The following is a 22,326-nucleotide window of genomic DNA, read 5'->3' as shown; positions in this document are numbered from 1 at the left end:
ATTTACGTATTTATCAATCTGTACTTGCAAACAATTTTCGCCTCTTCCACATTCATGCATCTCCTCATACAAACCAGCCGATTATTCCGACTTTTGACCCGACCAGGCCCAAGTATTTGAAATACTTGACCATCCCAATTTTTCCTCGGTATTCCTCTGCTCCCATTTACAACTAAATTTTCATATTATTTTTACGATAATATTTTTTAATTAACCATTTAGTTACTAGACACCCAGTACGCCGGGCTCGTAATTTCGCCACTCGCTCGCGAACTCATTCAATTATCACATTTTCGCCAAATTTTCGGCTATATTCGCCGAATTATTCGGCCAATAATTTGATTCGAGGCTTGCCTAGTGAGGCGAGTGAGCGATCATGACACTCGAATAAAGCGAATATTTCCACTATTTGTTTTCATCTAAAATATGTGCGATTTTTGTTACGACAAGATTCGGATTATAACTGTATATCAGAGGGATGAATGCCATATGTCAACATTTTAAGTGTGTCCAAATACTTGTTCACAAATCTGAATTATCTCCAATTATAGTAGTTACTTATCATATTATTTTTTGACATCAAAATTAGATCACATATCGCTCACTCCTTTCAATAATGTCATTTATCAAAAATCGTCTATATTCAGTTGTGCATGTTTTCGGAATGCCCAGAAAATGTACTGTATCCTAGCAAAAGCGGCAGATTTTTAACTCAATATTTACCATTTTTAATTAATGTTTTACTTAGTAAATACCTAGTAATTTTTTACTTAGTAAATACTTAGTAATAGTGGTATTTACTAAGTAAAACATTAATTAAAAATGGATAGATTTTACCACAAAGTGACTGCGAATCAATTAATGAAATCAATATTTACCAGCTACAGGGCGGAAAGTGTTGTTTTGCATTTTGAAGAAAAGGTATTGTTTAATTTTTTTAATATACTAAAAAATTCAGGTTTTATTTTAAAAGATCTGTTGCACAGTAAAAAGTTTAATAAGTGGCTTGATATTTATTTTTAATACATTGTATTATATTTTTAAACTTAAAAATCGTCCTCCCGAAAAATCAAGTTTTTTTATTTATGGCGTTCTTGAAAGGAGTGAGCGATATGTGTTAAACCTAGTAAGAGCGGCTGAGTCATGTGCGGTTTAGTCAGAGGCTAACCCCCTCACGCCCCTAGGCATATGAGCTAAGTTTCGTGCGGCGCGAACGTGTTAGCTAGGTGGTTAATCTATATTAGAATGGTGTACCTGTTACAAAATTTCAGACAGGTTTCAGCAATAACGGGTTAACTTTTGTGTTGAATAGGGCCGTAGGGCCTATTTGGGAGAAACGATTGATGTGTACACACATTTTTTTTATTTTTTTTATTTGATGTACATAGGTATTTTGTTTATATTTTATTATTTATATGTATTACGGCGTTTTAGGCATAGCCTGTCTTGAGCTGAAAAACTTACAATAAAGATTTTTTCTTTTAATTGTAAAATCAGCTCATTTTGCATTAATTTATATATATATATATATATATATATATATATATATATATATATATATATATATATATATATATATATATATATATATATATATATATATATATATATATATATATATATATATATACAATATAAATATATAATATATATATATATATATATATATATATATATATATATATATATATATATATATATATATATATATAACGTGGTAATATTTTCCTTTTGAAAATTAAGTGTAAATAATATGTAAAGTGGGTGTATAATAATAAAATAAACAATGTGTTGCTTTGTAATTAAAGTTTATTCTTAATTTATCTTTATAATAATTTTATATCTATCTATCTATCTATCTATCTATCTGATTCTGTCAGTTAATAATATTATCGGAAGTCTTTTGTTTTATTCTGAGCGACGCATGCGGCATCTGGTGGTAGAACTGTTTTATGTAGGTACTTTTTGTAAGTACTTAATAAAATGTATAGGTAGGTACCTAGTTATTTTATTACATCTCCCCCCTTGGGGATGAAAATTCATAGTAAAATTTTCACTCGTCCTCCGGATCATCTTCTTGTAGTGAAGGGACTGGTATAAGTTTAGTGATATGATAAAGTTTTTTTTTTTTTTTCTTTCTTTCTTTTTTTTCCTTCTTTTTTTTCTTTTTTTTTCTTTCTTGTTTTTTTTTCTTTCTTTTTTTCCGTTCTTTTTTCTTTCTTTCTTTTTTTTGTATTTTTTTTTCTTGACCCTTTTAAAGTAGACACAGTTTTTTTCAATCCATTTGTTTTTTTCTTTTGAATTCCTTCATTTTTATTCAGATCTCTTAAAGTATCTTCTAATATAACCAAATGTACAACTTTTAATTGTTCATCTGCATTTTCATTCGATTCTAAAACAGGATTCCTGCTTAGACAATCTACTTCTAAATTCTTCTTTCCTGGAGTATATTTTGTTTTATATTTTGTAGTATTTTTTTCTACTTTATTTTTATTTTCATTTTTCAAGCACTGTTTCTGTGTTATTTGTATGTCTTCATTTTTATTCTGATCTTTTAAAATATCTTCTAATTTAACCAAATTTACAACTTTTAATTGTTCATTTGCATTTTCCTTCGATTCTAATACTGGATTCCTGCTCATACAATCTGCTTCGAAATTTTTCTTTTCTGGAGTATATTTTATTTTATATTTTGTAGAAATTTTTTCCACATTATTTTTATTTTCATTCTTCAAGCACTGTTTCTGTGTAATTTGTAAATCTTCATTTTTATTATTAATCTTATCATCCTCTTTTGTTTTAAACCAGCACGTTGCTTCAGAGTGATATCGAGTTCCCTTATTTAAATTTTCACAAATCTTACATGGACTTTTATCTTTAATTTTATCACTAGTTCTTAGATTTCCACGTCTTCTTTGATTATCTTCTAATCGTTTTCTTTGATCATCTTCTAATTTTTCTCTCTCACTCCGAACATATTGTAGTAATTGTTTTAATACATCTAATGTTTCATCATCCATTTCCAATTAACAAAATTGTCGTTTTATAACGTGGTAATATTTTCCTTTTGAAAATTAAGTGTAAATAATATGTAAAGTGGGTGTATAATAATAAAATAAACAATGTGTTGCTTTGTAATTAAAGTTTATTCTTAATTTATCTTTATAATAATTTTATATCTATCTATCTATCTATCTATCTATCTGATTCTGTCAGTTAATAATATTATCGGAAGTCTTTTGTTTTATTCTGAGCGACGCATGCGGCATCTGGTGGTAGAACTGTTTTATGTAGGTACTTTTTGTAAGTACTTAATAAAATGTATAGGTAGGTACCTAGTTATTTTATTACATATATATATATATATATATATATATATTGTATATATATATATATATATATATATATATATATATATATGTACATACATATATATATATATATATATATATATATATATATATATATATATATATATATATATATATATATATATATATATATATATATATATATATATATATATATATATATATATATATATATATATATATATATATATATATATATATATATATATATATATATATATATGTACATTCAACATTTTGAGTGTGTCCAAATAATTGTTCACAAATCTGGATTATCTCCAATTATAGGAGTGTTTTTCATATAATTTTTTGACATCTCATCAAAGATGAAGAAGAATATGGAAGTCTCGGCATTTACGGGGCTGATGACCGTCATAGGCTGGTTTAAGTGATCACTTTACACACGCGTAACATTTACCAATTTTACCCGTTATTGACAACCACACTACTCAAATTCTTGGAAGTTCTATATATATATATACATATATATATATATATATATACATATATATATATATATATATATATATATATATATATATATATATATATATATATATATATATATATATATATATATATATATATATATATATATATATATATATATATATATATATATATATATTTATATATGAACCAATTTTTGAAACATTGTTCTTGAATCACTAGAACTTCACTAGAGACATCTATTAATACATCTAGTAATACATCACAAACACTTAGACCAATTGGAAATAAATACTGGCGAATATCGAACCTGCGACGCTAGTTCGCAGTCAAGCATCTACCTCCCGACGCCACTGCACCTTCAAAATTGATTTTGAAATTACTTATCTATCATTATTCTTGTTCATCTCTATGGTATTCAATACCTAATACCCCACACCATACATCGCCTTTGCTTCCGCATTTCCAATATTTTCCCATCGTTCATAACATATTTGTCAGATTACAAAGGCGATATTGATAGTGAAAAGGGCCCTCTTTTCCATGAAAAATGTATTAAATACGTCCATTCTTAGCCAAGGGTCGTAAGTCATTTATAACTTTACTTATACCTTTCAAATTCCTTCGGAATACGGTCCCACAAAACACAAAGGCACACTGTTTAATCTTTATACCATAAATAAAAATAAAAAAAGTCAATTTTAACATCTCAACATAGACGAAGAAGGATATTAAAGTCTGGGTATTACGACTATCAAACGGTCAAAATATTTAGGTTAGTTGAATTCATCGGAAATAAAAAAAATGAGACGGTTTGGGCATGTGAATCGAACAAATGAAGAAAGTCTAGTGAAACAAATTTATAAGGCGAATAAGGCTGTCAATAGAAGCAGATGCAGACCGAGGAAAACTTGGCATGAAAAGTATTTGAAATACTTGGACGTGGTCAGGTCAGGAGTCGAAATAATCTACGGGCATGTATGAGGAGATGTATGAACGTGCAAGATGCTGGCAAAGACATTGATATGGCCTTCTATTCTCTCTGCCTACCCTTGCAAGAAAGCAGCGTGATGATTAGTTTTTTTTTTTAAAGATATAACCCGCTAAGTCTCTATTTTAGATGCTTGTCTGCAGGTAGGATAGTCAGGATAGGGAAGGTAGATGTGAAAAATACATCACAAACATTCAGTCTAAATATGGAAAAAAGGCGAAATGAAGGAATGGGTAAATGATCAAGAGTTAGTTTTATGAAAATTGTAAAATGTTTATATTCTTAAATTTTCTCATTTTTTTGTGTGTATATTAGGTTAAAATCGTTAAAAACAATAAAATGTATTGAAAAAGAGCCCCACCGACAAGACACACAAGGTGGCTTGGTGGGTCTCTAAATATGTATAAATTGTGATTTAAATAAATGTATACAAATAAAAAAAATAATAATTAAAAAACCGACACAAATGTAAGCCGAAGATATTATTTACTATTTTTTAAATCAATATAAATGTGGTAACCGAAAAATTAATCGTTACCCGTTAGTTACATCTCTAATATTGACCGATACAAATATAAACCGGAGATATTTGCTTATGGTTTTATATTTTTGGCTTGGCTTGGTGGGTCTCTGCAAAAAAAAATATTTACAACATTTTGAGTGTGTCCAAATACTTGTTCACAAAATCTGGATTATCTCCAATTACAGGAGTTATTTTCATATTATTTTTTAACATCTCATCAAAGATGAAGAAGAATATGGAAGTCTGGACATTTACGGGGCTAACGACCGTCATCGGCTGGTTTAAGTGATCACTTTACACACGTATAACATTCACCAATTCTACCCATTATTGACAACCACACTACTCAAATTCTTGGAAGTTCTATATATATGAACCAATTTAGAAACCTTGTTCTTGAATCACTAGAACTTCACTAGAGAATTGGTGAATGTTACACGTGTGTACAGTGATCACTTAAACCAGCCGATGACGGTCGTCAGCCCCGTAAATGCCCAGACTTCCATATTCTTCTTCATCTATGATGAGATGTCAAAAAATAATAAAAAAAATATTTGTGATTTTTCCACTCTAATATTTATTCAACATTACCTTGGACTAGAACCTGATACAAAGGAGCTTTTTTCGATTCTTTTGTAATTTTACGTCCATAATTTATTACACACCGTGTGTGTTCAAGTATTTTAAAATATGGCCGAATTCCGATCATTCTTTTTTCTTCTGGGCATATGAAGGAAAACTCTTGAGGAAAAATATTTATCGAATTTAATTTAAAAAAAAGATTCGTGTCATTTATATAATAACTCCTTACCCTTCCAAAGACGGTAAACATTTTTGTTTATGTATACAGTTTTCTAATACGGCTGCGAAACATGGCAACTTACAAGGGCCCAGAGCAGCCGTGTACTGAACTTTGAGAATAGGTGTTTGCGGAGAATTTTAGGCGTGCAGTGGTTTGACTTTGTGAGGAATGAAGAGATAAGGCGTAGGACGCAGCAAATCTTGGTCACAACTGTCGGCAAGAAAAGGCGATTCAGTTGGCTCGGCCATGTACTCCGCATGCCTCCTGAGAGCCGCCATCAAGCTTGCCTCTTTTACAAGGCATCAGGTTCGCGCCGCCCAGGACGACCACTGCTGACAATTCGTCGGCAGTTCTCGTCAGAACTTCGGGACGCGGATCTGTCTTGGGAGGATGCAAGGGAGCTGGCAGCCGACAGAAAAGCCTGGAGACAGTTTGTGGACTCCATATACGCCACCTAGGGAGCGGATATGGTTGATTCCTTTATTTTGCCTTTGTTACATATTTTATTTTGACCTCTAACATCCGTCGGCAACAAATTAAAAATGTTCGGAACGATATATTGCAGTGTTGGACTCCCTTATTTACTGTTAATTCTTGGGACTCTCAAACCTTCGTTGTGTGTAAATCGTGTATCATGGTTGTGTACTAAAATATTTAGATGATTATATATCATATTTTATATATATATGTAATAAAATAACTAGGTACCTACCTATACATTTTATTAAGTACTTACAAAAAGTACCTACATAAAACAGTTCTACCACCAGATGCCGCATGCGTCGCACAGAATTAAACAAAAGAGATCCGATAGGAAAAAATTAACTGTCAGAATCAAATAGATAGATAGATAGATAGATATATTATAAAGATAAATTAAGAATAAACTTTAATTACAAAGCAACACATTGTTTATTTTATTATTATACACCCACTTTACATATTATTTACACTTAATTTTCAAAAGGAAAATATTACCACGTTATAAAACGACAATTTTGTTAATATGGAAATGGATTATGAAACATTAGATGTATTAAAACAATTACTACAATATGTTCGGAGTGAGAGAGAAAAATTAGAAGATGATCAAAGAAAACGATTAAAAGATAATCAAAGAAGACGTGGAAATCTAAGAACTAGTGATAAAATTAAAGATAAAAGTCCATGTAAGATTTGTGAAAATTTAAATAAGGGAACTCGATATCACTCTGAAGCAACGTGCTGGTTTAAAACAAAGGAGGATGATAAGATTAATAATAAAAATGAAGATTTACAAATTACACAGAAACAGTGCTTGAAGAATGAAAATAAAAATAATGTGGAAAAAATTTCTACAAAATGTAAAATAAAATATACTCCTGAAAAGAAGAATTTCGAAGCAGATTGTATGAGCAGGAATCCAGTATTAGAATCGAAGGAAAATGCAAATGAACAATTAAAAGTTGTAAATTTGGTTAAATTAGAAGATATTTTAAAAGATCAGAATAAAAATGAAGACATACAAATAACACAGAAACAGTGCTTGAAAATTGAAAATAAAAATAAAGTAGAAAAAACTTCTACGAAAGATAAAACAAAATATACTCCAGGAAAGAAGAATTTAGAAGTAGATTGTCTAAGCAGGAATCCAGTTTTAGAATCGAATGAAAATGCAGATGAACAATTAAAAGTTGTACATTTGGTTATATTAGAAGATACTTTAAGAGATCTGAATAAAAATGAAGGAATTCAAAAGAAAAAAACAAATGGATTGAAAAAAACTGTGTCTACTTTAAAAGGGTCAAGAAAAAAAAAATACAAAAAAAAGAGAGAAAAAAAAAGAACGGAAAAAAGAAAAAAAAAAGAAAGAAAGGAAAAAAAAACAAGAAAAAAAAAGAAGGAAAAAAGAAAGAAAGAAAAAAAAAAAAAAAAAAAACTTTTATCACATCACTAAACTTATACCAGTCCCTTCACTACAAGGAGATGATCCGGAGGACGAGTGAAAATTTTACTATGAATTTTCTTCCCCAAGGGGGGAGATGTAATAAAATAACTAGGTACCTACCTATACATTTTATTAAGTACTTACAAAAAGTACCTACATAAAACAGTTCTACCACCAGATGCCGCATGCGTCGCACAGAATTAAACAAAAGAGATCCGATAGGAAAAAATTAACTGTCAGAATCAAATAGATAGATAGATAGATAGATATATTATAAAGATAAATTAAGAATAAACTTTAATTACAAAGCAACACATTGTTTATTTTATTATTATACACCCACTTTACATATTATTTACACTTAATTTTCAAAAGGAAAATATTACCACGTTATATATATATATATATATATATATATATATATATATATATATATATATATATATATATATATATATATATATATGTATATATATATATATATATATATATATATATATATATATATATATATATATATATATATGTGTATATATATATTTTTTTATTTTATTTATTTAATATAGTTACATTTTTAAGTACAACATAATACATTTTATAAACATTTATACATATGGCAAACTATTCGTTTTAGATTCGTTGTGCCTCTCCACAAAAGAGACTGAGCTCTTGTGCTTGGAGAGGGACTTACACTCATGATAATAATAATAATAAGAATGTGGCAAAGGCGGAGATTGTCTGCAGAGACGGACTGGCGTGGCGTTCTATACTCTCTGCCTACTCCTGCGGGTAGCAGCGTGATGGTTAGTTAGTTAGTTGGAGAGTCGATAAAGTTTCGCCCTAAATATATTTCCATATCTCCCGCTTTGATCGCTGTCTATTTGTCCCATCCTCTATGGGATGACATAATGAAGTTTCGGAAACCATAACGAATGCATCATCCACCCCAGAGGATTATAGAATCTTCCCCCGGGAGAAATAATTGCAAAGCCATCTAGACGTAACTTATTCGTGATGCGAAAACTCATATTATAAAAACGCTCCTCCTTTCAAGAACGTCCTAAATAAAAAAAATCTTCAGTTTGCATGTTTTCGGAATGCCCAGAAAATGTACTATATCCCAGCAAAAGAGGCATATTTTTAACTAAATATTTACCCTCTACATGGCAGAAAGTGTTGTTTTTGCATTTTGAAGAAAAGGTATTGTTTTATTATTTTTTTAAATAAACTAAATATTTTTCACATGGAGAAAAAAACCTTCAGGTTTTACCTAAAAAGATCTGTTGCACAGTAAGTTCAATAAGTGGCTTGATATTTATTTTTAATACATTCTATTATATTCTTAAATTTTAAAAACGATCTCCTGAAAAATCATGTTTTTTTATATATGACTTTGTTAAAAGGAGTGAGCGATGTGAATCGAATAAGTGAAGAAAGTCTTGTAAAACAAATTTACAAGGCGAATAAGGCTGTTAATAGAAGTATATATATATATATATATATATATATATATATATATATATATATATATATATATATATATATATATATATATATATATATATATATATATATATATATATATATATATATATATATATATATGTATAATATATATATATATATATATATATATATATATATATATATATATATATATATATATATATATATATATATATATATATATATATATATATCGTAGTCGAACAGGAGAAAGTGACCAACTACCAAAACGTAAAATGTTCAGGAGGGTTATTTAAGTCACTTTTGCTTGGCAACAAAATAAACAACACAATTCAGGGCAATATTTAGCTAGTATGCACTGGGCACTTTCTCCACACAGGCTCAACACAGGCTATGCCTAAAGGGCTGTAATACATATAATTAATAAAATATGAAGAAAAAATGTATGCATACACCTAAAATAATAAAATAACGAAATATTTAAATACTTTTGTACTGACTGCGTTTCTATTTGATAGGCACTGCTTTTCTGCCTATAGGAAGGGTCGCCCATGTAACCACATACGCCTATGTAACCACAAAAACACGCGTCTATTCAAACGCAACGTTGTGTAAAAATTTCAAAGCAATCTGCGAATTGAAAAGATTACAGATTTCGAACAAACGAAAATTTACATTTTTGTTTATGTATACAATGTAATTTCTTCAGCTTTTCGCAGCAGGGGAATCCACCCTATTATGGGCAGGCCCATTTAACGACCGCATGATGGGGCGTCCCTAATTGGGATGCGTTTGAAATATTTATTCAAATATATCAAAGTGATTGAGGATCTGTCCCCAGTGAACAAGAGGCAACGAAATAGCTGTCTATCGTCAGAGAGGGTGCATTTGAATCAAACAAATTGACTGTACCTACGCAAATTGTGGTGTGATGTGGTAATAACTGGTGTAACGCAGTGAGCTGTAACATGATAAATGTATAAAATAATATATAATAAAACCCTTGTCCGCACCCCAATGGTGCATAGGGCACTGCGTCATATAAACACAGTGTTATCTTGATCGTTTTACACATGAAGGAAAGGTGATCAGCCCTCCGATTCAGGTCTAGGATAGTATTAAATAAATATTACAGTGAAAAAAATCACTTTTATTTATTTTACCCCCCTTGGGAATCGAACCCGGGACCTCCAGAACGGTAGCCGAGCGTGCTGACCATTACACTACGGAGGCAGACATGTATAAAAATTAAATATAAAGTATTTTTTAAAATTAAGACAAAGACAGTTGACTGAATGCAGTCGAAATGCGATCTCTCAAAAGAATGTGCGACAAGACGATGTATGATAGATGTTCGAACAGTGAAATAAGGAAGGAATGCAAAGCTGAGATAAACATTATCGATAAAATTAAGAAAAGTGTGTTGAGATGGTTTGGACACGTGGAATGAATCAGGGAGGAAAGAACGGTAAAACAAATTAATGAGGCGAATGTAATTGGAAAAAGGAGCAGAGGAAGGTCGAGAAAAACTTGAGGCACGATCAGGTTAGCCAAATACTGGAAAGCGGTCAGATTAGGAGAAGAAACATTCGGCGGGTATGTACGAGGTGATGCATGAACGTGGAAGAGGCGAAGAATGCTTGCAAAAGATAGAGTGGTGTGGCGTACTATTCTCTCTGCCTACCCCTGCGGGGAAGTGGCGTGATGGTTACTTAGTTAGTTGAATAAAAAACAAGTATTTAAAATGAGTCCAAACGATAATTTTACATCTGAATGGTGAATTGGTGTGTGGTAGAGTATGTGCGACTGATAACGAAGTCATTTGATCAATTCCTAGAGCTTTTAGTGACCAAAAAATAATAACATTTTCAAAATTATATACGTTTAAAAATTAAAACATGTAATTTTAAACTAGGTACCTACCTATACATTTTATTAAGTACTTACACATAGTACCTACATAAAACAGTTCTACCACCAGATGTCGCATGCGTCGCGCTGAATAAAACAAAAGACATCAGATAGAAAAAATAGAATATTCTGAATTGTCAGAATCAGATAGATAGATAGAAAAATATTATAAAGATAAATTAAGAATAAACTTTAATTATAAACTTTAATTACAAAGCAACACATTGTTTATTTTATTATTATACACCCACTTTACATATTATTTACACCCAATTTACGAAGGAAAATATTACCACGTTATATATATATATATATATATATATATATATATATATATATATATATATATATATATATATATATATATATATATATATATACATATATATATATATATATATATATATATATATAAAGGGTCCGCCAAATAACTTTTTTTTTTTGAAAATGCTATAAAAAAAAAACTAAAAAACTTCAGCTGTGTGGCACGTAGCGCCGTCCTGTTGAAACCAAATGTTGCCAATATCCTCCTCTTCAATTTTTGTGAACAAAAATCCGTTCAACATGGCCCGATAACGATCGCCATTGACTGTAACGGCCACTCCTTGCTCATTTTCAAAGAAAAATGGCCCAATTATGCCTCTGGACCAAAATCCGCACCAAACAGTGACTCGTTTTGGGTGTACCGGCTTTTCAATGTATGCGTGCGGGTTTTCTGTGCCCCAAATACGACAATTTTGCTTGTTTACATACCCGCCAAGATCAAAATGAGCTTCATCCGAAAAGATGATTTTTTTGGCAAAATCGGCATCTTCTGTAAGTCGATCGCAGGCCCACTCAGCGAAGCGAAAACGCATTGGATGGTCAGTTGGCTTCAACTCCTGAACCAATTGGACTTTGTATGGCGTCATACCAAGGTCTTTATGCAAAATTCGTCTCAATGATGTCTCCGAAATGTTCAATTGTTGAGAACGACGGTGAATTGATGTTGATGGCGCTTCACGCACACTTTCTGCCACAACATCGATATTCTCGGGTGTACGCACTGTTTTTGGCTTTTCACGCTTTGGTTTATCGATGAGGATGCCAGTTTCTTTCACTTTTTTCACAAGATAACGAACATACGGAGCTGACGGTGCTTCTCTTCTTCCAAAAACCGTACGCAATTTTCGCACACATTCTGCAACATTACCATGATTTTCAAAGTAATGTCGCAATATTTCCCAGCGTTGTTCAAGCGTATACACAACCATATTCGCTCAGCGGAAGGATAAAACTAATTATCTGTCAAATCAGACATGAGCTAAGTGTTACCATTCACGAAATAAGCACTAGTTGAAAAAAAAAACTTTAGATGGCGGACCCTATATATATATATATATATATATATATATATATATATATATATATATATATATATATATATATATATATATATATATATATATATATATATATATATATATATATATATATATATATATATATATATATATATATATATATATATATATATATATATATATATATTTATATAATATTTTATTTTATATTATTTCCTCTGCCTCCGTGGTGCGGTCAGCGTGTTTATCTACCGTGCTGGAGGTCCCAGGTTCGATTCCCAGGGGGCGTGAGAATAAACATAAGTAATTTTACACTCTAATATTTATTTTATATCACTCTGGACTGGTCCCTGAAGCGCGAGACATTTACGAGGTTAACGAGGCGAATGTAGTCGGACATAGGAGCAGAGCAAGACCGAGGAAAACTTAGGATGATCAGGCATATCAACTACTTGGGTGTGGTCAGGAATCTGAGGACATGGATGAATGTGGCAGAGGCGAAGATTGCTTGCAAAGACAGAATGATGTCTTCTATAAAACTTATAACGTTGAAACCCAAGCGGTGTTGCACAAGCCTACAGCTAGATTTCATAGTAAATAATGTATTATTTCGAGAAATAAAAAGACTTTGTGTTCTGATCCACTCACATTTTTATTAACCAACTAGTTTCGGCAACAACCTGTTGCCCTCTTCAGGGTTTCATTTATGACTAAACATATATCAATCACTCCTTTCAAGAACGTCATAAATCAAAAAACTTGATTTTTCAGGAGAGCGTTTTTAAAGTTTAAAAATATAACACAATGTTTTAAAAATAAATATCAAGCCACTTATTGAACTTTTTACTGTGCAACAAATCTGCTTAGGTAAAACCTGAAGGTTTTTTCTCCATTTGAAAAATGTTGTAGAAATGTTGTGAAAATTGCCCTGTAGCGGGTAAATATTAAGTTAAAAATATGCCTCATTTCCTGAGATATAGTATATTTTCTTGGCATTCCGAAAACACGTACAGCTGAAAATTGACGATTTTTGATTTATGACGTTCTTGAAAGGAGTGAGCGATATATGATCCACAAAGTCAATATGATCCACAAAGTTAATGCTTTTAATATTCAAAACTTAAGTAAATAATACTTAAAAAATGAGGTTCTATTCTCTCCACCTACCCCTGCGTGTAAGTTAGTTAGTAAGTACATTCAGCAAGCAACAATAGATCGATTCAGGAAATGAAACAGGCCCTTGGGTGCGGAATAACGCGAGATGGATGATTTGTTTCGATGCCTTCCTGTTTTTCAGTATAAATATTTTATAAGTACATAAATCTCACATTATTTTCAATACAGGGTAAGAAGCAAATGGGCGTATTGAAGATATCAGTGCCTCCAAGATTATAATGAAAAAATAATTTATTTATGAAGCAACTTTGTGATTTTCCATTTTATAATTAAAATATATCTTCATATCATTTTTTGACATCTCATCAAAGATGAAGAAGAATATGGAAGTCTGGGCATTTGCGGGGCTGACGACCGTCATTGGCTGGTTTAAGTGATCACTTTACACACGTGTAACATTCACCAATTCTACCCATTATTGACAACCACAATACTCAAATTCTTGGAAGTTCTACATATATATATGAACCAATTTAGAAACCTTGTTCTTAAATCACTAGAAATTTACTAGAGACATCTATTGGTGAGATGTAAAGAAGCTTTTTACTAAGCAGAAACTCTTTTATAAGGTCTGAATCCTGGATCACAATCACACACATGAGAAACGCCAGAAAATACCATTTTCATTTTTATTATTTAAGCCTACAATTTGACCAGATAATTTATTTACAACATTTTGAATGTGTCCAAATACTTGTTCACAAAATCTGGATTATCTCCAATAACAGGGGTTATTTTCATATTATTTTCGGTCGTCAGCCCCGTAAATGCCCAGACTTCCATATTCTTCTTCATCTTTGATGAGATGTCAAAAAATAATATGAAAATGACTCCTGTAATTGGAGATAATCCAGATTTTGTGGACAAGTATTAGGACACATTCCAAATGTTGCAAACAAAGGAAATGCTTTAAATATGAATAATATTGAGATCATCATTATTTTCAATATAGAAGGCAGTGCTCGTCGTATTCACGGGCCGTATACTAGTACAACAAATCCGAAATATGTATGATTCGGGGTGAACTTTGGACAATACAACAATGCGCCCTTAATTTCACGGAGCATAAATCTCCTACCCTCAATAGCCACCCGATCCCTGATAAGCACATACTCGTACGAGTTCGCTGACAGAAGGATCGTTCCCAAACAATATTTTATCTGATTACTCTCCTCTGAAACTATAAACTTAAATTGAAAAATATTGATAGTGTTTTGGTAATTTATACAGCGCCGTTTTAGTGAAATAATACCTCAAGGGCGATTCACTGTGATATTATGTAATACGTAGTTTTGAGTAAAAACAATGAAAAAGTTAAGTATACCATGCTTTGGGAGGCGGACTATATATATATATATATATATATATAGTCCGCCTCCGTTGTGTAATGGTCAGCACGCTCGGCTACCGTTCTGGAGGTCCCGGGATTGATTCCCAAGGGGGGTAAAATAAATATAAGTGATTTTTTCACCGTAATATTTATTCAATATCACCATGGACTAGTACCTGAAGCGGAGGGCTGCTCACCTTTCCTTCATGTGTAAACGATCAAGATAACACTGCGTTTATATGACACAGTGCCCTATGCACCATTGGGGTGCGGATAATACACTCTTTCACCAAACACCATTTTTTTTCATCTGACATCTCTCTGTGCGACATCTGGTGGTAGCCTTACCCACCGTCACAATTGTGATGGTCGACAAAATATGATTACTCTCATACATCGCTTCATTAGTGAGTTTTCGACAGTATCTATGCTTAAGCTTTTTATATTTAAAAAAAAAAATAAGTTTAGGAGCCCAGATCAGTGAACAAGAATTTGAACACAATTGTTAGGTAATATATTCAAAATAAAACAAGGTTTTTGTTGGATTGAATTCTACACTTATTTATGTATATCTTAATACGTGACGCGTTTCGTCTTCTGAGGACATTATCAAACACTAACCAGTGTTCAGTGTTTGATAATGTCCTAAGAAGACGAAATGCGTCACGTATTAAGATATACCACACATAAATAAATGTAGAATTGAATCCCACAAAAACCTTAGGTCAGTGTTTGATAATGTCCTAAGAAGACGAAACGCGTCACGTATGAAGATATACATAAATAAATGTAGAATTCAATCCAACAAAAACCTTAGGTCAGTGTTTGATAATGTCCTAAGAAGACGAAACGCGTCACGTATTAAGATATACCACACATAAATAAATGTAGAATTTAATCCAACAAAAACCTTAGGTCAGTGTTTAATAATGTCCTAAGAAGACGAAACGCGTCACGTATTTAGATATACATAAATAAATGTAGAATTCAATCCAACAAAAACCTTAGGTCAGTGATTGATAATTTCCTAAGAAGACGAAACGCGTCACGTATTAAGATATACATAAATAAATGTAGACTTCAATCCAACAAAAACCTTAGGTCAGTGTTTGATAATGTCCCAAGAAGACGAAACGCGTCACGTTTTAAGATATACATAAATAAATGTAGACTTCAATCCAACAAAAACCTTAGGTCAGTGTTTGATAATGTCATAAGAAGACGAAACGCGTCACGTATTAACATATACATAAATAAATGTAGAATTCAATCCATCAAACCTTGTTTTATTTTGGATATATTACCCAACAATTCAATATGGAATTCTACCAACTGTCTGCAGTTACAATAAATTTGAACACACCACAAATGTTGTAAACTAAGACCTTTGATCATTTTTCGGATATTATCATCATATGTCTGTATCCGATGGCATTGCGTTCTATCCCCTCGTTATCTGTCCTCAAACAAAGGAAGTCCCTAGACCCTAATATGCATGAGCGACTGTGAATCCACCGCTAATACCTCTGTATCCACCGCTAACATCATAATCACCCTTCAATCTGTTGTTGTAGCGAAAGGGGTTCAATAGTTCAGCGGGATAACAGTCTAATTGTTCTCAAACAATGGGGTCTTTTCACATATCGCTCACTCCTTTCAAGAACGTCATAAATCAAAATTCGACAATTTTTCAGTTGTGCATGTTTTCGGAATGCCCAGAAAATGTACTATATCCCAGCAAAAGCGGCATATTTTTAACGTAATATTTACCCGCTACAGGGCAGAAAATGTTTTTTTTTGCATTTTCAAGAAAAGGTATTGGTTAATTATTTTTTAAATACACTAAATATTTTTAAAATGGAGAAAAAACCTTCAGATTTTACTTAAAAAGATCTGTTGAACAGTAAAAAGTTCAGTAAGTCGCTTGATATCTATTTTTAATACATTGTATTATATTTTTAAACTTTAAAAACGTTCTCCTGAAAAATCAAGTTTTTTGATTCATGACGTTCTTGAAAGGAGTGAGCGATATTTATTTATTTTTAAACTTCATCTACAGAAAAAAAAGTACATTGGCGGGCTTGTTGCTAAAAAACCTATATTCTCCAACCAAGCAAAAATTGACTAGTGATATTGGTCAAAACATTTGATACCATATCGGCTGTCCAAACTTAAAACACAGTAAGGGACATTTTTTGTAGTATTTTTTTTTTGCATTTTTGGACTAAGTAGAATCTACTTAGTCCAAAAATGCAAAAAAAAAGTACTACAAAAAAATGTCCCTTACTGTGTTTTGAGTTTGGACAGCCGATATATAATAAATAATAATAAAACCCTTATCCGCACCCCAACGGTGCATAGGGCACTGCGTCGTATAAATGCAGTGTTATCTTGATCGTTTACACATGAAGGAAAGGTGATCAGCCCTCCGCTTCAAGTACCTGAAGTGGAGGGCTGATCACCTTTCCTTCATGTGTAATCGATCAAGATAACACTGCGTTTATATGACGCAGTGCCCTACACACCAATTGGGTGCGGATAAGGGTATTATTATTATTATTATAATATTAACAGGACTTTTTTTGTATTATATTCTAAGTTCATTAAATAGAGGTCCGTTATATCGAGGTTTTACTGTACTTGATATATTAACCTTTTCCCTTCCGGTGCTAAAATAAAAACGCGTGTCCCGGTGTTGGGTAGTCACTACACAATAAAAAATTAGCGAATTTAAATCGGTAAAATACGGACATTCATAGCTAATCCCTTTAATTAATTATACATGAAGTCAAAAATTATAATTACTAAGATTTATTTGTTGGAAACAATAAAAAACCATCTGGCACTCTAGTTGAAGCCCAAGAGCTACTGCCGCCAGCGGCGCTAACCGCTAGCCAGAGGAAGACTGAGAACATTGAGCTTTGAGCTCCTCACGCTTGCACAATGCAAATATGCAAGAGTGAGATGCGAATATAGTGTTATACGCGAATTTGTTTGCGATATTCACAAAATACCTCCTATGCACCCGATAAATTCTAACTAACTAACTAACTAACCCTTCCCCGCAGGGGTAGGCAGAGAGAATAGAACGCCACACCACTCTGCCTTTGCGAACATTCTTCGCCTCTTCCACGTTCATGCATCTCCTCATACGTACCCGTCGATTGTTACGACTCCTAACCTGACCACTTTCAAGTATTTGGCATACCTGATCGTGCCATGTTTTTCTCGGTCTTCCTCTGCTTCTTTTGCCAATCACATTCGCCTCATAAATTTGTTTTACCGTTCTTTCCTCACTCATTCGTTCTACATGTCCAAACTATCTCAACACACCTTTCTTAATTTTATCGATAATGTTTATCTCAGCTTTGCACTCCTTCCTTATTTCACTATTCGAACATCTATCATACATCGTTTTGTCGCAGATTCTTCAGAGAGATCGCATTTCGACTGCGATAAATTCTGATTATTATTAATATTATTTTTTAAATGAATGCGTAAATATGTTATGGAGGAATACCTGAAATCTTAGCCTTGTATTTATTATATTTATAGAGATATTATGGTTATAAGAAGCAATGTGTACTAGGTACACAACAACGGGAAGGGAGGGTTAATATCCCAGATGCCTGAAACGGCCCTGTTACTGGTATACGTAGGTACCAGAGCCGCATCAGTATTTTAGACGTGAAATATGCATAATACAATACGTCCGCGGGAGTACAGGTTCGGGAGGCCGTAACTCCAATTTGAATTGTAAAACAGTTAGTTAAACGGGAATTAATTCCGAATTTGTCAGTCGACAAGCTACGTACATATTTTTCATATTTAAATACTACAAAAAATATTCACAAAAAGATAAAAGTAGGTACTATACAAAATAATAATAATAAATAATAAAACCCTTATCCGCACCCAAATGGTGCATAGGGCACTGCGTCATATAACGCAGTGTTATCTTGATTGTTTTTACACACGAAGGAAAGGTGATCAGCCCTTTGCTTCAGGTACCAGTCCAGGGTAATATTGAATAAATATTACAGTGGAAAATCACTTATATTTATTTGAACCCCCTTGGGAATCGAACCCGGGACCTACAGAACGGTAGCCGAGCGTGCTGGCCATTACACTACGGAGGCAGATAAAATACTGCATAAAAAAATATTGATGAAAACACATACATTACAAAATACTATACAAAAATTTCACAATTACATGTACAGTATCGAACAGATTTCGATATCGAAAAAATTTCACAATTACATGTACAGTATCGGAACATCTGTGGAAAGTACTCATGGAGATGGGAGTCCCATCCCATTTGATAAAACTCATCCATGGACTTTATGCCCAAAGTAAGGCAATCGTAAGAATCAATGGCATAAACACTGCAAGCTTCCCCACTGAGAAAGGTGTAAGACAGGGATGCATACTCTCCCCTGACCTGTTTAACATCTATGGGGAATACACCATGCGCAGGGCTCTCTACGAATGGAATGGAGGAGTGTCCATTGGTGGCGTAAAGCTGTCCAATATACGATATGCGGACGACACAACACTTCTGGCCAAAGACCCAAAAGAGATGGTAGATCTCCTTAAACGAGTAGAGATTGAGAGCAAGGCACTGGGACTAGAGATTAACCAAAGCAAGACCAAGATCATGATCATAGATCGATCTAAGAAGTTTGGTGATCTCGGGAACTCACTGGAAGGTTTAGAGATAATAAACGAGTTCCAGTTCCTTGGATCTCAAATCAGCAATGAAGGAACTTGTGAAGGAGAGATTAGACGTCGTATCGCCATCGCCAAAAGTGCCATGTCTAAGCTAGACAAAATTTGGAAAGACCGGGGTGTGAGTAACAACACCAAGATGAAGCTTGTCAGGAGCTTGGTCCACTCCATTTTTCTCTATGCTGCTGAAACATGGACTATAAAAGCAGCAGAAAGGAGAAAAATTGATGCCTTCGAAATGTGGTGTTGGAGGCGCATGCTCCGAATTCCATGGACAGCTAGACGCACCAATGAGTCCATTCGCCAGGAACTACGCTTGGATGGCTTGTCTCTGGCCAATATCTGTACCCGACGGATTCTCCAGTTCTTTGGACACGTTGCGCGTGGCAACGAGGATAGCCTGGAACGCCTAGTTGTGATCGGTAGCCTGGAGGGAAAGAGAGGGAGAGGAAGATCCCCCACACGATGGACCGATCAAATTAAGGCAGCAGCAGGCACCTCAGTGGTTGGAGCGCTACGTGCAGCGCAGTCAAGGGATAACTGGAGAAGAGTCATTGCTTCTGCAAGGGTCACAACCCTCAGCAATGAGGATTAAGACGGAGAAGAAGAATCGAACAGATTAATTGAAATAAAACTTTTTTTTTTGTATTTTCAACACCCTCTGAAAAAATGTTTCGGAGGTGCTCCTCGTATTATGGACCAGGGCTGCTTCTTTCAGTGACTGAGATGATGAATAGCGAGAAGTATCACCCAATTCTACTGGAAAAGATACTACCAGAGATACTAAAACCAAGGTCAAATGGTAATGGAATATTTCAGCAGGATTTAGCCCCCTGCCACAAATCCAAAAAAGTGATGAAATTTTTCACAGAAAAACAATGAACTGTGTCGGACTGGTCGAGAATTTTGCCAGACATAAACCTTATTGAAAATCTATCGGCAATCTGTAAGAATCGGCTCTCCAAAATTGATTGCACTACGGTGGAAAAGCTCATTTTGTCCATAATTCAGGTATGGTTTCGAGACGAAAAAATGGCATCCGCGTGCCAAAACCTTATATAATACATGCCAAGAAGAGTGAAATCTTTGATTGGCCCCAAATGAGATCATATTAAATATAAATTTGTAACTATTGAACAAAAGATTTTTTTAAACTTTTTACGAAAATACAACAAAGAAAGTTTTTTTTTTTACAACATTTTGAGTGTGTCCAAATACTTGTCCACAAAATCTGGATTATCTCCAATTACAGGAGTTATTTTCTTTTTTTTTTTGACATATCATCAAAGATGAAGAAGAATATGGAAGTCTGGGCATTTACAGGACTGACGACCGTCATAGGCTTCCAGACTTCCATATTCTTCTTCATCTTTGATGAGATCTCAAAAAACAAATAAACCTTGTTTATAATTGGATATATTACCCAACAATTAATACCATGTTTAAAATTAGACTAGTTATTTTGTTTACAACTTTTTAGTTGTGTCTAAATCCTTGTTCATTGTTTTTCTGTTGTTGTTACAGGACAAGTAGTTGAGATCTTCCCGAAGGAATCCACCGTGCTGCCCGGGAACAATGTGACGGTCCTGTGCAGGGTTGCATATGCTATAACTTACTGCAGGTAAGAACGTACTATCTTTGTATATAATTAAAAAAAAGAGAGGGAGAGAGTTCAGTGTGAATCATGGGTGGCCAACCTTTTCAGCAGCCGGGCTGCTGAAAAGGTTGGCCAGGTATATATATATATATAAACAGATATATTTTCAGTTGTGTATGATTTCGGAATGCCCAAAAAATGTACTATATCCCAGCAAAAGAGTCATATTTTTAACTTTATATTTACCCGCTACAGGGCAGAAAGTGTTGTTTTTATATTTTGAAGAAAAGGTATTGTTTAATTTTTAAAAAGAAATAAACTAGATATTTTTCAAATGGAGAAAAAACCTTCAGGTTTAACCTAAAACGAACTGTTGCACAGTAAAAAGTTCAATAAATGGCTCGATATTTTTTTTTAATACATTGTATTATATTTTTAAACTTTAAAAACGTTGTCCTGAAAAATCAAGTTTTTTGATTTATGACGTTCTTGAAAGGAGTGAGCGATATCACCGGGAGGGGAAGGTTAATAATACTTTTAATATACAAATATATTAAAAGATATATTTTAATGTGTGTGTTGTTTTTTTTTCAGAATTGAAATAACGGGCCACCCTACCAGCTACTCGCTCAGTCCCGGGCAGGGGGAAAATGGAGTTAGCTACTTCGGAAGAGGTCTTGAAGTAAGTCTTCAGTCACATTACACTG

At 32.9% G+C, this 22,326-nt stretch overlaps 1 protein-coding gene across 3 annotated transcripts in view; it reads left to right on the top strand.

Moving 5' to 3' along the window:
- Fas3 (fasciclin 3) overlaps positions 1-22,326 on the top strand; it is a 241,110-nt gene that overhangs the window by 169,289 nt on the left and 49,495 nt on the right. For all 3 annotated transcript variants that reach the window (XM_088277480.1, XM_088277479.1, XM_088277481.1), the window contains exons 3-4: positions 21,547-21,643; positions 22,214-22,301. In XM_088277480.1, coding sequence (XP_088133606.1) covers positions 21,547-21,643; positions 22,214-22,301 — 185 coding nt within the window. The remainder of the gene's footprint in view (positions 1-21,546; positions 21,644-22,213; positions 22,302-22,326) is intronic.

Source organism: Brachycentrus maculatus, unplaced genomic scaffold, assembly GCF_059751285.1.
Source record: "Brachycentrus maculatus isolate JH-2025_06_01 unplaced genomic scaffold, ASM5975128v1 h1tg000043l, whole genome shotgun sequence".
NCBI classification, from domain to species: Eukaryota; Metazoa; Arthropoda; class Insecta; order Trichoptera; family Brachycentridae; genus Brachycentrus; species Brachycentrus maculatus.
Note: the sequence above shows the minus strand (reverse complement) of the source record. Positions and strands in the feature narration are given on the sequence as shown.